A 17,176-nucleotide genomic window follows, 5' to 3' on the forward strand; every position below is an offset into this window, starting at 1 on the left:
AAAACAGTGAAAGGTGTTTTTTTGTGTGTGTGTGTGTGTGTGTGTGGGTGGGTGTGTGCGCGTGCGTGTGCATGTTCATGTTCATGTTCATGTTCTCTGAATTTTATTGTCTAAAAACACATCGAGACTGTCAATAACAATAACTGAGCAGCACTCACTTCCAAGTAGGATGCACCAATTACTAGAGTACAAAAGGCTTTGGTTTGATTGGAGCATCAAGTGTTTTATTTGTATGAAAGACAGCTTATATGACTTATCTGCTAAAGGAAGAACATGACTGGAAAGAATCTGATGTTCATGTTCACTTCATTTCACATATTAGAAAGTGACATACTCATGTAATATGAAATATTTCAGTGTTTTTATTTTAATACTTAATATATTGAATGTAAAAATTTTTATATACAGTGGGGAAATTATTTGATTCCCTGCTAGTTTGCCCCCTTACAAAGAAATGAACGGTCTATATTTTTTATGGGAGGTGTATTTTTAACAGAATGAGACAGAATATCAACAAAAAATCCCGAAAAAACACATTATATAAAGATTATAAATTGATTTGTATTTGATTGTTCGAAATAATTATTTGATCCCCTACCAACCAGCAAGAATTCTGACCCCCACAGACCAGTTAAGTGCCCATGGGGCACACAAATTAGTGCTGTCACTTTCAGAAAGTTCTCTGAATCTCAACTCGTTAAAAGTATAAAAGACACCTGTCACAGAATCAGTCTCTTCCATTCAAACCTCTCCACCACTATGTGTAAGACCAAAGAGCTGTCAGGGATATCAGTGACAAGACTGTTGATCCGCACAAGGCTGGAATGGGCTACAAGACCATCAGCAAGAAGCTAGGTGATAAAGCAGCCACTTGGTGCGATTATTCGAAAAATGGAAGAAATACAAAAAAAACATCAATCAAACTCGCTCTGGAGCTCCATGCAAGATCTCGCCTTGTGGGGTAGGGAAGACATGAGGAAAGTGAGGGATCTGCCCAGAACTACACTGGAGGAGCTTGTAAATGATCTCAAGGCAGCTGGGACCACAGTCACCAAGAAAACCATACGTAACACACTTTGCCGTAATGGATTGAGATCCTGCAGTGCCTGTAAGGTCCCACTGCTCAAGAAGCCACATGTACTGGCTCTTCTGAAGTTTGCCAATGAACACTTGAATAATTCAGATAAGGCTTGGGAGAAAATGCTGTGGTCAGATGAGACCAAAATTGAGCTCTTGTCATGGAGTGGGTTTCAGGCCCAAGTGCAGAACCACCACAACATGGGTAAAGCTACTATTTAATCTTGAATATGCAGGACCAGATTAACAGCCACAATCAGTGTCTCAAACACTCAGGCAAACAATGTCCAGTAAACAAAAGGCAAGACTCGTGGTCAGGGACAAAAGGCTAAGGCAGTTACTGGGGAACAGGAGAACCGGCGTGGTTAGAGACAGGCAGGGTCAGCAACAGGAGATCAGTCCAAGATTTAGCTGGAGAGTCTTGCAGATGAGGAAACAATGGCAGCAGGTAAGACTGTGACAGCTCTTTGGCACTCACCGTGTTTGGAGGCAGAGAAATGCTGACTATGACCCCAAGAACACCATCCCCACTGTCAAGCATGGAGGGGGCTGTTTCTCTGCTAAGGGTACAAGAAGACTTCACTGCATTGAGGGACCAATGAACATGGCCATCTACCGTAGAATCTTGGAAGAGAACCTCCTTCCCTCAGGAAGAACATTGAAGATGGGTTGTGCTGGATGGGTCTTCCAGCATGACAATGACCCAAAACATGCGGCCAAGGCTGTGGAGTGGAGTGGCTAAAGAAGAAGAACATTAGGGTCATGGAGTGGCCTAGCCAGTCTCCAGACCTTAATCCTATAGAAAATCTGTGGAGGGAGCTGAAACTTCGAGTTGCCAGTCGACAGTAGGGATAGGAATTGATAAGATTTTTACGATTCCAATTGCATTTTCCATTCTGCTTAGCGATTCGGTTCTTTATTGATTCTCTTAGCATCAACTTTGTTTAGTTTAGAAGAAACATGACCTTACAAACCCAGCAGTTAGGTCTTAAGAGGGCCACAGCCTAAGGCTCTTCAATGGGGTGCCAGGGGGTCCCCAGAAAAATTAATTTATTTTGAAAATAAATATAAAATAATAATAATAATAATTAAATAAATATTCTTCTGTAGAAATTAACAAAATACAACAAATTATTCTGTGGCAATTACACAAGAATGTCCAGTAACATGTTCAACATTTTTCTAATAGAAATTAAAATTCTCCTTTTTAAAACGATATATGAGCTGAGCACTCAGAAATAAAACTACGGCAGCCAGTGACAAATACAGTCAAGTCAAGTCCAATGGAACTGTGCATTGTGCAATTCTTCAAACATTAACTATGAAGAATTAACAATTCTTTCGCAGAAAAATAAGTATATCTGCTTTTTCATGAAAGACCTTTCTGGACTTATGGTGTCTCCAGCTGTGGAGAATACCCTCTTAGATGGGGTGGACACACTGCACACACAGAAAGCTTTCAGCCAGTCTTGACAGCAGGGGCAGAGTCTCTCTCTTGCTCCACCACCATAGGGTGGCGTTATCCTTGCAGGGGATGTGAAGGAATTAAAACACTGGGAACCGGTTCTCAACAAGAATTGGTTTTTGATTCCCATCCCTAATCGACAGCCTCGGAACCTTAAGAATTTGGAGAGGATCTGTAAAGAGGAGTGGACCAATATCCCTCCTGAGATGTGTGCAAACCTGGTGACCAACTACAAGAAACATCTGACCTCTGTGCATGCCAACAAGGGTTTCTCAACAAAGTACTAAGTCATGTTTTGCCATCCATCCATCTATCCATTTTCTCCCTCTCTCCCTGGACACTTCCTCCAGCTCATCCGGGGGGATCCCGAGGTGTTCCCAGGCCAGCTGAGTGATATAGTCACGCCAGCGTGTCCTGGGTCTTCCTCGGGGCATCCTCCCGGTGGGGCATGCCTGGAACACCTCCCTAGGGAGGCGTCCAGGGGGCATCCAATAGAGATGCCCGAGCCACCTCAGCTGACTCCTCTCGATGTGGAGGAGCAGCGACTCTACTCTGAGCTCCTCCTGGGTGACAGAGCTCCTCACCCTATCTCTAAGGGAGCGCCCTGCCACCCTGCGGAGGAAACTCATTTCAGCCGCTTGTATCCGGGACCTCGTTCTTTCGGTCATGACCCAAAGTTCATGACCATAGGTGAGGGTAGGAATGTAGATTGAACGGTAAGTCAAGAGTTTCGCCTTTCGGCTCAGCCCCTTCTTCACCATGGCAGACCGATACAGCGACCACAGTACTGTAGCCGCTGCACCGATCCGCCTGTCAATCTCATGCTCCATTCTTCCCTCACTTGTGAATAAGATCCCAAGATACTTAAACTCCTCCACTTGAGGCAGGAACTCTCCCCCTACCTGGAGGGAGCAAGCCACCTTTTTCCGGTCAAGAACCATGGCCTCGGACTTGGAGGTGCTGACTCTCATCCCAGCTTCTTCACACTCAGCTGCGAACCACCCCAGTGCATGCTGGAGGTCCTGGCTCGAGGGAGCCAACAAGACAACATCATCCACAAAAAGCAGAGACAAAATCTGCCGGCTCCCAAACCGAACCCCCTCCGGCCCCTGGCTGCGCCTAGAAATTCTGTCCATAAAAATAATGAACAGAACCGGTGACAAAGGGCAGCCCTGTCCAACATGCACCGGGAACAGGTCCGACTTACTGCCGGCAATGTGGACCAAGCTCCTGCTCAGGAGCCCTCAGCAGAGGGCCTCCAACCCCATACTCCCGGAGCACCTCCCACAGAATGACGCAAGGGACACGGTCGAATGCCTTCTCCAAGTCCACAAAACACATGTGGACTGGTTAGGCAAACTCCTATGAACCCTCAAGCACCCTGTGGAGGGTATAGAGCTGGTCCAGTGTTCCACAGCCAGGACAAAAACTGCATTGTTCCTCCTGAATCCGAGGTTCGACTATCGGCTGGATTCTCCTCTCCAGTACCCTGGAACAGACTTTCCCAGGGAGGCTGAGGAGTGTGATTCCCGGTTGTTGAAACACACCCTCCGGTCCCCCTTTTTAAACAGAGGGACCACCACAACAGTCTGGCCTCCCCGAGTTTTTGCTTCTACAACTGCCCGAGCTGCCGCACACTTGGCCTGCCGGTACCCGTCAGCTGCCTCAGGAGTCCCATGAGCCAACCAGGCCTGATAGGACTCCTTCTTCAGCTTGACGGCATCCCTTACTTCTGGTGTCCACCACTGGGTTTGGGGATTGCCGCCACGGTGACTTTACGGCCACAGCTATGGATGACTGCATCAACAATGGAAGTGGAGAACATGGTCCATTAGGACTCGATGTCTCCAACCTCCCTCGGAATCTGGTCGAAGCTCTCCCGGAGGTGGGAGTTGAAGACCTCCCTGACAGCGGGTTCCGCCAGACGTTCCCAACAGACCCTCGCAGTACATTTGGGTCTGCCAAGTCTGTCCCACTTCCTCCCCTGCCAGCGGATCCAACTCACCACCAGGTGGTGATCAGTTGACAGCTCAGCCCCTCTCTTCACCCGAGTGTCCAAGACATACTGTCGAAGGTCAGATGATACGACGACAAAGTCGATCATTGACCTCCAGCCTAGGGTGTCCTGGTGCCACGTGCACTGATGGACATCCTTATGCTTGAACATGGTGTTCGTTATGGACAAACTGTGACTAGCACAGAAATCCAATAACAGAACACCGCTCGCGTTCAGATCGGGGAGGCCGTTCCTCCGAGTCACACCCCTCCAGGTATCACTGTCGCTACCCACGTGAGCATTGAAGTCCCCCAGCAGAACGATGGAGTCCCCGGTTGGAGCACTTTCCAGTACCCCTCCTAGGGACTCCAAGAAGGCCGGGTACTCTACACTGCTGTTCGGCCCGTAGGCCGAAACAACAGTGAGAGACATATCCCCAACCTGAAGGGGCAGGGAAGCAACCCTCTTGCTCAGCGGGGAGAACCGCCTCCGCTCCCCACTCCACCGCCTCTCACCGCGGGCAACTCCAGAGTAGAAGAGAGTCCAGCCTCTCTCAAGGAGTTGGGTTCCAGAACCCAGACTGTGTGTGGAGGTGAGTCCGACTATCTCTAGTCGGTACCGCTCAGCTTCCCGCACGTCGCTCCTTCTGGCTGCGCCCCGGCCACCAGGCGCTCGCCTGCGAGCCCCAACCCCAGGCCTGGCTCCAGGGTGGGGCCCCGGTGACACCAATCTGGGCGACTTAAGCTTCCTCATTGTTTTTTCTTTCACAAGGGTTTTTTGAACTGCTCTTACTCTGACCCGTCACCTAGAACCTGTTTGCCTTGGGAGACCCTACCCGGGGCATTAAGCCCTGGACAACATAGCCTCTTGGATCATTCGGGTACTCAAACTCCTCCACCACGGTAAGGTGTCAGTTCAAGGAGGAGGTCATGTCATGTCATGTTTTACTTGAGGATCAAATACTTATTTCACTTGATCAAATGCAGATTAATTTATAACCTGTATATAATGTGTTTTTCTGGATTTTTTGTTGATATTCTGTCTCTTTCTGTTAAAATAAACCTACCGTAAAAATTGTAGACCGTCCATTTCTCTGTGAGGGGATAAACTTACAAAATCAGCGGGGGATCAAGAATTATTTCCCCCACTATGATATATAACATAGTTTTAGAGAGGCTACTGGCAATAGAGAAAATTGGTGATGATGATTATGATGATGATTATTATGATTATGAAAATGGGTGGGAGATGGTATTTATGCAGTTGTTGGGGGAGTATGTTGGGTAAGCCTCGTCCCATTTGGTGAGATCCTTGCACTTTTAGCCTTTTTGGCAGGGATTCCATCCCTCTAACATTCATCTTTCATGTTCTAGTTCTTCTTTTTGTTTTATTGGTGGGTGCCGTGAATGACTCCTCGTCAATAATGTTACAGCTAATGTACATGTGTACAGCCAGCTGCTGCACTGGAAGTGGAGGGGAATGTAGCAAACAGGAAGACAGGAAGACAAACAGAGAAAGGAGTAAAATACAGGAGAATCCTGGGACAAACAGGATGGTTGACAAGTCTATGCAAAAGCAAATATTTCTTATGTTGCTGCCTTTTTTTTAATTCTTGCCACGTGTAATGATGCACTTACATGTTATTGGTACAAACAAGGGCTATAATCAGATTTGGTTGTTCTAGTCCCTTGGACTGAATAGTTTGAGTACCTTTAACTGAGTTCAGTTCTTGGCTACTATAATTGTCCATTAAGCCGTGTTTTGGGTCTTAACTGGGACCAGCTTGGCTTTTTTTTTGACCAAGTGTCTGCAACCTGCCCCACAATTTGGCCTTGAAGGTATCAGGTACCAACAGAAAGAGGATACCATGATAATTTGCCAGAGAAGATACTTGCCACATGTTTTTCATGATGTGTCTTTCCTAAGAACCCATCCTTGACCACGCATCATACCATGGGGGGGTGGGGGGTGGGGGGATATGTAATGGATGAAGAGGAGAGAGGACGCTCCTCCTCCAAGCTTCATAACCAAGAGTCACGCTGCTCCAGTCTATCTGTGTGACACTGCTGACTGAGGTAAGTGCATACATTAATTCTTTGTTTATCATGACTGCTTGGTTTTTGTCTTTATTATATTTTTTATTTCTTTTAGCTGAAACTTTATATGCTTTTGATTTCTTTTTCTTTCATTTTCCTCTTGTCTGTTTGCAGGCAAATTCTTCACCATAGTTGCCTCTTTTTAGTTATTTGGTTTCCTTCGGTTTTCCTCTTATGTACGATGCTGGCTGTCATCCCTGTCCATTTGGAAAATCACATAAGATTAGCAACAAAAGTCTTTCAAGACAAAATGCTATCACAAACATGACATTATTTGGACAAGGTAAAAGTTTAAAGGTAAAAAGGCATGCCATAAAAAGATATAGATATAAAGATTTAAAAGGCAATGATGAATGTATAAGAATTGCTATTTGAATGTGGTGGGTTGATAAAAGCTTGTTTTGATGTAGTTTTGTCCAAACGTGACGCAGATTTGTCAGTGAAGTAGTCTCTCTCTCTCTCTCTCTCTCTCTCTCTCTCTCTCTCTCTCTCTCTCTCTCTCTCTGACACAAACACACACACACAACCCTGAAGTGCTTTGTTAGTGTCAAAAGGTCCACTCATGAATAATGTATTGTGATTGTATGTGTTTGTGTGTGTGTGTGTGTGTGTGTGTGTGTGTGTGTGTGTGTCTGTGTGCATGTGTGTGTGTGTGTGTGCGTGTGTGTGTGTGTGTGTGTGTTTGTGTGTGTGTGTGTGTGTTTGTGTCTGTGTGTGTATGTGTGTTATATGATCTGTGTAGAAAGCCCAGAGGGCCTCAGAGATGACGACTGGCTGTATGCGGTCGACCCTGGAGCCTGAACATCGACTGATGACACAAGAGAGCACACATTGTAAGCACAGCAATCTTCCCCCTTTTTTTAAAAAAAAAAAAATATGACAGTAATACGTTGTGCCTATGTGATGAGCAAAGCTCAAAAAGTAGGCAAAGGTGCAAGAGCTGTATACAATATGTGTCAGTTGAAAAGTGCTGGTTTTGTAATTCATATTTTCAAAATTTGTCTTTGACCAATTGTGCAATTTATTAACATTATTCAGTGTTTTTAAAGATGATTCTTAACCAATAAATTCCTCCTTTCTTAGAATGAGAAATGAACATGATAATCCTTACTAACAAATTGCAGCTCTGCCAGGGGCTGCGATTTTTCTTACCATCCACATTATAAAAGTTTAGGATGGAACATAGAATACAGAAAACAATTAATGGTTGTTAAGATCAGAGTTTGTCCTGATTGTGACATTGGTGAAAGCGTGACATTCTGAAAAGGCTTTATCTGCTGTTATGTGTGAAAAGTCTTCATAGTGAGATCTGTGGACTAACCAGTTCAGAATTATAGTCTCAACATACTGCCAAATATAAAAGCAACTCTCTGTTTACATAGATACAATGTGGTAAGTGGGAATATGTTGTTTTGTTTGTTTTGTGATCAGACTTTACCTGGTAAAGAACAAAACACATCAGATAATCTCTGTGTTCTAGAACAAAAAACATGCCATTTTTGTAATGCCATCTTAGCAAATGGGACAGTATTAGATGTTCTAGACTGGGCTATTCCATGGGCAGAAACCTTCAGAATGAACACCTAGAACTATTTGCATCATAGTTCATCCACATGTAACAGGTATAAATATGCAGCCAAAAACAGAGCTAAGGTCTTTTGTAAGCCTCTTTCTATGGAGACAGGTATGCTGAAGTTGGTTGAGAATGTAACCGTTTGTCTGGCTGTGTGACAGACCAGGAGGTTCTGGAGAGCCTGGTGGATAGAAAGTCAGAGATGAAAGATGGTAAAGAGGAGGCTCTTTGTGCAGAGAATCAGCAGGAAGACCAGCTGAAGAAACCTCGCAGAAAAGACACACCAGTCCTCAACTCTCCTCCACATATACCAGGTCAGCACGGCACACACACACACACACACACACACACACACACACACTCACATACACACACACACACACACACACACACACACACAAGGCTTAAAAATGATTTTCTTTATTGATGAACTGGAACTTAAGCAATAAAATGTTTGCAAAATGCATTGCATGTTTTGAATTGTAAAAATCATATTTTTGTGATTATTTTAACAGAAATATGTGCAGTATTTTATATATATATATATATATATATATATATATATATATAGTCATATACAAAAACAACCCACATGAGGTTTTTCTGCTCTCACACTCTTGGCAGGACAATACTTTCCAATGTCTTCTAAACCATAGATGACCATTACAAATATGATTCATTTGAGTATTTTCCGATATGCCATCACAACAGTTAAGCTTTAGCCACAACAAGTTCTCTGTTAAATCAGGGGAAGAGTGTTGTATGTTTACATTACAGAATCCTCTTCACCATGGTTAAACAGAGTAGCTGGTTAAGATTTGGGCATTTTTGACCTTGCAACAGATAATGGGACAAAGTAATCTTAAATCAGCACCGACACACTAGTGTTTTCTGGGGCATTCCAACTGCATCTTATGGTTGTCATCAGCTAATGACAATGGTTCAGTTGTCATCATGTGACCTATGGATGGAACTTTGGTTACCTGACAACAGCATTCTGATGTCAGATATAAATGTTCACTATGATCTTTCTCGGGCCATCCACCGACTCCTGGACGATGACATCTGACCTCCTCCCAGTGGATGTTGGTGGATGAGTGGTTTTTGGTCTGGTGTTCACACACAACTGATGTTGTCTATTTCCAGTGTTCATTCAGTCTCTTCCATTTTCTGACAGGGTCCTTCCATTTTCACTGATGTAATTTTCCCCACAGCTTGTCACATGTGATGTCATGATGATGGCTCTAATAATCCAGTCTTCTAGACAGGGCTGTCAGTTATAATAACATAGTACCCACTAAGGTAATTTCTGCAACACAGCAAAATGGCAACAAGTAGAACAGATCAAAAAATACGGCAGTCAGGCGATCAGACAAGTTGAAAACAAACCAACAGTTTGTTCATATTGTCTAAACCATTTTATTTAGAGGTCAAACTAGAAGTGAGTGCAGCACAAAGTTTGTTAAGAATCTCTCATTGCACAGGAAAATTGTTAGCAGACACCCACAGTATGTCAGTTAAGGTAAAACTTGGCTTGTAATTGTCATAACTTTCATAATAGTGGCTGGAATCGATTGCCAGGTCCAAGAAAATAACACTCAAATTGTCTAAATTATAGTTTGATATCACTTTCTTTTATGTTGTTCCCAGCCATATCCTGCTGCATTCACCTTGAAATCAGAAAAGCTTCTCCAGCCAAAACATCCAAATGAAATGGTTTATTGGTTTAAAGCTGATAACTCATGTTTTCCTTCTCTTTAGGAGTAAGATTGCTAAAGACAGAGAAGCGGATGGTCCACTTAGAGGATGAGGAAAAGGATGTGACGGATTAAAGCCTTTATTTAAAATGTGTATTGTTGTCAATAAATGATTTAATGCTTACATTAAATGTTGCTTTAACCAAATGTTTAATTGTCATGTCTCTGCTGCTCCTTTTCTATTCTCCTCACTGCGAAGGAGCAATGAAAGAAAAGAAATACAATGTTTTTGACATCAAGGGATACTTAAGTTCACTGGCCACACACACAAGACATATTTAAGGTATTGTATGACTACATGACATATCCTCTTGACTACCAGTAGTTCAAATTTGTCCTCGGTGGAGGACTTTTGTAAACCTGAAAATCTCCAACCCACTGCATACTGCTGAATTAACTCCTTTTGCTATCTACAGAGAACATTTAGGGCTTTTCAATAATACCACATGTGAAGGGGTGGGGCTTTGGTACCTTTCTCTTTCTGATTAAGGAAAATGGCATCCATCAGTGCAAGTGCATTTTATGGGAAGAGAAAAGTAAGTGCATAATACTTTTTAGTGAGCAAATTTTGGTTTGAAATGTTGGCATATTTTATATAAGTCTCTTAACAACACATTAAAACATTGTCTGAATTATTTTAACTGTATTTTAGCATAGTATTTATATTTAAGTATTTAAAAATTTCCTTTGTGGCATATCAAGATGCTGATTAGACAGCATGATTATTGCACAGGCGTGCCTAAAGCCTGGTTTACGCTTCTGCGTCGCGGCGACGCCGTACCTACGGCGTACACCCTACGCCGTCACTGAGCATTCATAGTTCTGCATCGAGGGAACGCGTTGCTCCGCAATTCACCACCAAGCCGCTAGGGGGGTGTGGCTGTGTCTTTTTATGGTTTCGGGGGGCTCTTGTCGGATCCCCGTGTTTCGCGAGAATTCCCTCCACAAATTGTTGGCCATTTGGCAGTCTTTATACTGCCGCGAAGAGGAGTTGTAGAGGTGGTCGTACTTGCGTACCTCCTCGATAATTCTTTCTTCGGCTTGGTCCATTTTTTCTTGTAGCTCTCACCACAGAAACTTTGAAAATGGCGGTGTTGTTGTGCTGCGACCACAGGGCTGCGGCTGAACCGAAAATAAGTTCTGAGCGGACCAATCACAGTCCTCGACGTTTACGTCACGATGCGTCGACGCGTAGTCAGGATTTTTTGGAGGTGCGCGTCAGGCTACAGCGTTGGGTCCACGTAGGGGTCTGCGTCGACGGCGTAGGTACGGCGTCGACGCGACGCAGAAGCGTAAACCAGGCTTTAGGCTGGCTACAATAAAAGACCACTCTACAATGTTCAGTTTTATCACACAGCAAAATGCCACAGATGTCGCAAGTTTTGAGGGAGGGTGCAATTGGCATGCTGACTGCAGGAATGTCCACCAGAGCTGTTGCCTGGCAATTGAATGTTCATCTCTGTATCATAAGCCGTCTCCAAAGGTGTTTCAGACAATTTGGCAGTACATCCAACTGGCCTCACAACCACAGACCACATGTAACCACACCAGCCCAGGACCTCCACATCAAGCATGTTCACCTCCAAGATCATCTGAGACCAGCCACCCGGACAGCTGCTGCAGTTTACATAACCAAAGAATTTCTGCACAAACTGCCAGAAACCATCTCAGGGAAGCTCATTTGCACGCTTGTCATCCTCATCAGGGTCTTGACCTGACTGCAGTTGGTCATTGTAATTGACTTGAGTGGGCAAATGCTCACATTTGATGGTGTCTGGCACGGTGGAGAGGTGTTTTCACTGTTCAGAGCAGATGGCAGACAGCGTGTGTGGCATTGTGTGGGTGAGGGGTTTGCTGATGTCAACATAGTGGATCGAGTGGGCCATTGGTGGCGGTGGGATAATGGTATAGGCAGGCATATGTTATGGACAACGAACACAGGAGCATTTCATTGATGGCATTTTGAATGCACAGAGATACCGTGACAAGATACTGAGGCCAATTGTTGTGCCATTCATCCAAGACCATCACCTCATGTTGCAGCATGATAATGCACGGCCCCATGTTGCAAGGATCAGTACACAATTCCTGGTAGCTAAAAACATCCCAGTTCTTGCATGGCCAGCATACTCACCAGACATGTCACCCATTGAGCATGTTTGGGATGCTCTGGATCAGTGTATATGACAGCGTGTTCCAGTTCCTGCCAATATACAGCAACTTCGCACAGCCATTGAAGAGGAGTGGACCAACATTCCACAGGCCACAATCAACAACCTGATCAACTCTATGCGAAGGAGATGTGTTGCACTGCGCGAGGCAAATGGTGGTCACACCAGATACTGGCTGGTTTTCTGACCCCCCCAGACCCCTCCAGTGAGGCAAAACTGCACATTTCAGAGTGGCCTTTTATTATGGCCAGCCTAAGGCACACCTGTACAATATTCATGCTGTCTAATCAGCATCTTGATATGCCACACCTGTGAGGTGGGATGGATTATCTCAGCAAAGGAGAAGTGCTCACAAAACAGATTTAGACAGATTTGTGAACAATATTTGAGAGAAAAGTTTTTTTGTGTGTGTATATAGAAAATGTTTTAGATCTTTGAGTTCAGCTCATGAAAAATTGGAGCAAAAACAAAAGTGTTGCATTTATATTTTTATTCAGTGTACATAATATTCAATACTTCAGAGCCAGCTTTGTTCCCGAACACATCCCACTTCCTCACAATTATTTAAGATCACCTGATTCATTAATTTCCCCTTTGACTATGTCTTTGCATGATACGTGACAAAGATCACTTTAGATCATGGACCAGGAGCTCATTTTTGACCCTTCAGACGCTGATCTGTTCTAAGATCAGCAGACTCCTGAAGTCCTCCATTTCTCAGTCATCTCCGCTGGCACACTCGGTTGCACTCAGCAAACCATATTTCCAGACGCTCATGGCTTTCAGCCTCCGACAACTCCAACATCACTGATTCCTCACCTACCAGAAACTCCAGAGTAACAGAGTAACCCGCCCAAGGTTCATTCTTCCCAGCCACAGGTGAAAGCTCTGTGATGTACAGCGTACTCATCCCTCATCCCTCACCCCTCATCCCTTTTCACTGCTCGGAAATGAAAATCAAACTTTTCAAACTGCTGAAGGAACAAAACACAGGCATCTGGAGCACTTCAAGGTTCCTGGTGCCACATCCATACTGATGATGAAGAAGCCCATTCTTCCACATCAGCACTCTCTGAAGGCCAGGTCGTATCAAACGTTATTCAAGCTCTCCTCTTTTCAAAGCTGTTTCATCCTCTCCCCCCTTTCCCCCCAAACTTCACAAAGAACCTGAGCACATGTATCCCTCTATCCCAGCACCCTTCCCTCTTCTGACCCTCCTCCTACCTCTATACTGGTCAGCACAGCTGCTCAGACAATTCCCTAAATAGCGATACAAAGTGGCGCCTTCGGCCAAACCTTGTAATATTCTAACGGCCTGCCATCCAAACATTCCTTGTCGTTCATTTTCTTCTCATCTATAAACACAAATGCTACGTTTAAACTAACTATACTACTCTGTACTCTAGAGTGTGGAGTATTGTGCAGCAGTACAAAATTTTGTACTTTTGTCATTTAAAATTTTTCCATTACCAATATTATTTTTTCTACCCCCTTTTTGTACAGAATGTATGCATATATAGTTGATATTTTATATCATATCTTGTTTTTTTTAATCTCTTCCACGTCTCCTTTTTTCAAAAAATATTCCTGCTGCTATTGATGCTGTCTGTGACACCCTAATTTCCCCGGCGAGGGATTAATAAAGTTATATCTCATCTTATTTAATCTCATACACCATTAGAAATCTTAGATTCCCATGAATTTATTGACGCAAACCACTTCAAGATACAATCACAACAGGAAGCACAATAAATACAGACAAACAACTGTGTTTAAAATTGACACAACACTGAGGCTACTCACCAATTACGCCTCTCGGTGACACACCAATCAATAACACTCCGACAAACAGTCCAGCAACATCTACAAAGGTTTAGACAGTCCACCGCAGTTAAGATATATGCAAAAGGCTGCTATCTTGCCTCCAGTTACTCTCTGGAGTCTCAGACTCCAAATAACACCTCATTCGACCAATCATAATCTGGCACATGAAGCCGAACAACCAGAGAAGCCAGTAACAGTTTGAGTCGAACCAAGGTCCTCCTTCTCTTCCCACATGCAAAGTTTGAGCTAACCACAGTTAATTTCATGGATGACTGACACTATGAATAGCCAGTGTGATTCTGAATACGCCAATATGCCCCTTCAAGTGCATTATTTACAGATTTGGCACCTCAAATCAAGGATTTCAAGGATACTAATGATATTACACACAATTGCAAGTGATAAATGTATATTATATTATGTACATGTGCAAGAAAAACAATATAATATAGGTTCTTATCCTCGAGCGAGCAGCGTGGCTCAGTGGTGAGAGATTTTATACATACCACATTTGCATTCAAAACCGCAGGACGCCTGCAGCAATTCAATCGGGGAACTTATCGGGGAACACTAGATCACGAGCTCCACTGTTGTGTTTTGCAGCTTACTCTTTGCTGAATCGCTATCTGTGCTGAACACCATCCTATCCAGCTACAGCTTGCACTCTCACTGCTTCTCCCAGCAGCTCACTGCCTCTAAGCCCCAAATAAACAAATCTATGCCATTTTCTATAGCCTGTCCCCTGCAGTTGCCCCACCATCCATCACCCCAAAATCTGCTGGATCTCGACAACAACTATAAACTGCCATAAGTCATCCATCTCCTAAATAACTTCTCATTGTCACGCTACAATTGAGTTCCCCTCTCCTCAGACAACCAGAAAGTCTCAGCACATCCTTAGAGATTCTCAGCATCACCCTTAACTATTAATCCTAGAATCACAGCTTACTGGGGAAAAAAAGAATTAATCAAGCAATAATAATAATGATAATAATAACAAAATCATTCATAACAATACATTATTCATGATAATTAACTAGTATTGTTAGGCTTTTGCCTGAGAATTTTGTTAGGACAAAACTAACACAAAGCACACTCAAAAGGAGAGGCAGAAACTAAGGGAGCTCTGACGAAGCAAGTTTAAGGCAAGGCACGCACTGACGTGGCAGAAGACACTGAAACACAAAAAGTACACTATGAGTGGCAGTCCAAAAATCAGTTAACATTAGCAACTCAACAAGGAGAGGAGATAGCAAAGCGTAGTACCCACAATACACGAACAAACACACCGTCAGGGATTCAGGACAATCCGGCACAGGTACGAGAGAGCTCTCCCCTTTCATCCCGTGCCTTAACCAGGATCATGCACATCAGGTGTGCACCTGAGGAGGAGGAGCTGACTGGGTGTAGGTGAACACCCAGCCTGACAGACAGAGAACAGACAGGCAACACTAATACTGGGGAACAGGAAAAAACATATTAGAGATAGAACAGGTCTGTAGGATCGTAACAAATATATTCTGCAGATTCCCTTACTCATTTCACACCTTTCACTGCTAGGCTACCTCAAGTACATCATTAGTAACATCCCTCAAGGTGAATCTCCTTTCCACTGCCTCCTCTTTTCCTCATGTTCGACAAAACATGCAAAACAGAGCTAAAGCCATGGCACCAGTCCCTATCCCCAAAGATCTTTCTTTCATGACGACCAAATCACCAAGTCACCGATATGCAGGCTCTTCCGTTGGCTTTGGTGGCTACCCTGGTGGCAGATGATTCTCAGCGATCACCCAAATTCACAACTCTTAACCCCTCCTTCACCATCTGCAAAATGTGCCCCTGTGTCTCTCCAGGGCTGGAGTGTGGCGGGGGTGGGGCCGATCTCCTCTGAGGTGAGCGGCAGTTGGACACACCTGTCGCTAATCTGAGCTCATCAGAACTCCTTTTTAAGCTGGCTTCTCCCACACTCCTGTGCCAGATGATTCTGGCACGTGTCACTTGTGTATTGCCACGGACAGATCTCCTGGTCCCTGCCACACTTCTCCAGTTGCTAGTTATCTCGCTGCATCCTTCGTCTACTCATGTGAGTTCATTTTTTGTGCCGGCCTGAGAGCCCTTTTTCCCTAACAGTGATTTTTAGTTCTCGTATCAGCGGTAGCTGAGTTCTCCTCCAGTTGAGGTCTTCTTTGTTCTGTCTGCCTGAGTGCATTTTCCCCCCAGTGGTGTTTTTTGTTCCCTTACCAGCTGGCTGTTGAGTTTTCCTCCCTCCAGCATTGATTTTGGTTTTTCGCCTGCCTTAACACATTCTTTGGGGGCACGAATGGTCCAAGAAAGACATCATTATTTACTCTGACTAAAGCAGCTCATCATCCATGCCTTCCACATCCCATTAAGTCACAATTAAAATGAAGTGCAATTTTCTAACAATGCAAGATTTACCACTGATCAATGTCAATGGTTAACATAACAAGTTACAACAGTATAATGGACAGTGTGTGCACTTCTAATATCCCAACATTGTATTTTTTTGTGCACAAGAAAGACAAAGGCACAGGTGTAGTGTGTGTGAGGATATTATGCTACAAGTTCATGAGGAAGTCAGAAAAGCCCCACAGTCTAGGAGTAGGATGGAGAGAGCAGCTTTGTTACTGTGTTTGTGACCATTTGGTTAACCATGTTCCTAACAATTTGGATTATTTCAGACAGTGAGTCAATAATAAAGCTTAGTCCTTAATGAGTTTGTGTTCTTCATGAAGGTAAAATTAAATTGATTCATAATTAGTCTGTATATTTAGTAAATATAACGTCTATAATAAAATGGACTGGGAGCCTTCTTACATAATTCTTAACATAACATTAACCTGACAGAATTAATACAGCTGGTGCATTATCACTGCACGTATGGTTTTGCAAACACTGTGTTGCTCTCCTGCTCCAGTCAGCACATTACTCCCAACTCATAATCCCAGTGGTTCCCCCAGTGCTCAGCTGTACAAAGTTGTTTTCATTTTCAAATTGTTTGAAAACTGGCTATATTGTTTATTTACATTTTAATATTATTTTAAATTCAAATTAGCATTTGAACAATATCCACTTTAAGACAGATCAAGTCTACAAAAATAACAGCTCAAACAGCTTTTACATTTTAATATGGTCATAGAACGGCCATACAATATTTGGAAATGAAAATACAACTTGGATTATTGAATTTAAATTT

General features: G+C 43.6%; 1 protein-coding gene across 1 annotated transcript; it reads left to right on the forward strand.

Annotated features, from left to right (window-relative positions):
• Positions 1 to 6,596: 6,596 nt before the first annotated feature.
• Positions 6,597 to 10,094, forward strand: ppp1r17 (protein phosphatase 1 regulatory subunit 17). The gene is made up of 4 exons (XM_076721356.1): positions 6,597 to 6,613; positions 7,377 to 7,467; positions 8,369 to 8,521; positions 9,969 to 10,094. Exons 2-4 carry the CDS (start codon positions 7,398 to 7,400, stop codon positions 10,037 to 10,039), a joined length of 294 nt encoding a protein of 97 aa, XP_076577471.1. The 5' UTR covers positions 6,597 to 6,613; positions 7,377 to 7,397; the 3' UTR covers positions 10,040 to 10,094.
• Positions 10,095 to 17,176: the final 7,082 nt, after the last annotated feature.

This window comes from Chaetodon auriga, chromosome 21 (genome assembly GCF_051107435.1).
Source record: "Chaetodon auriga isolate fChaAug3 chromosome 21, fChaAug3.hap1, whole genome shotgun sequence".
Taxonomy (NCBI): Eukaryota; Metazoa; Chordata; class Actinopteri; order Chaetodontiformes; family Chaetodontidae; genus Chaetodon; species Chaetodon auriga.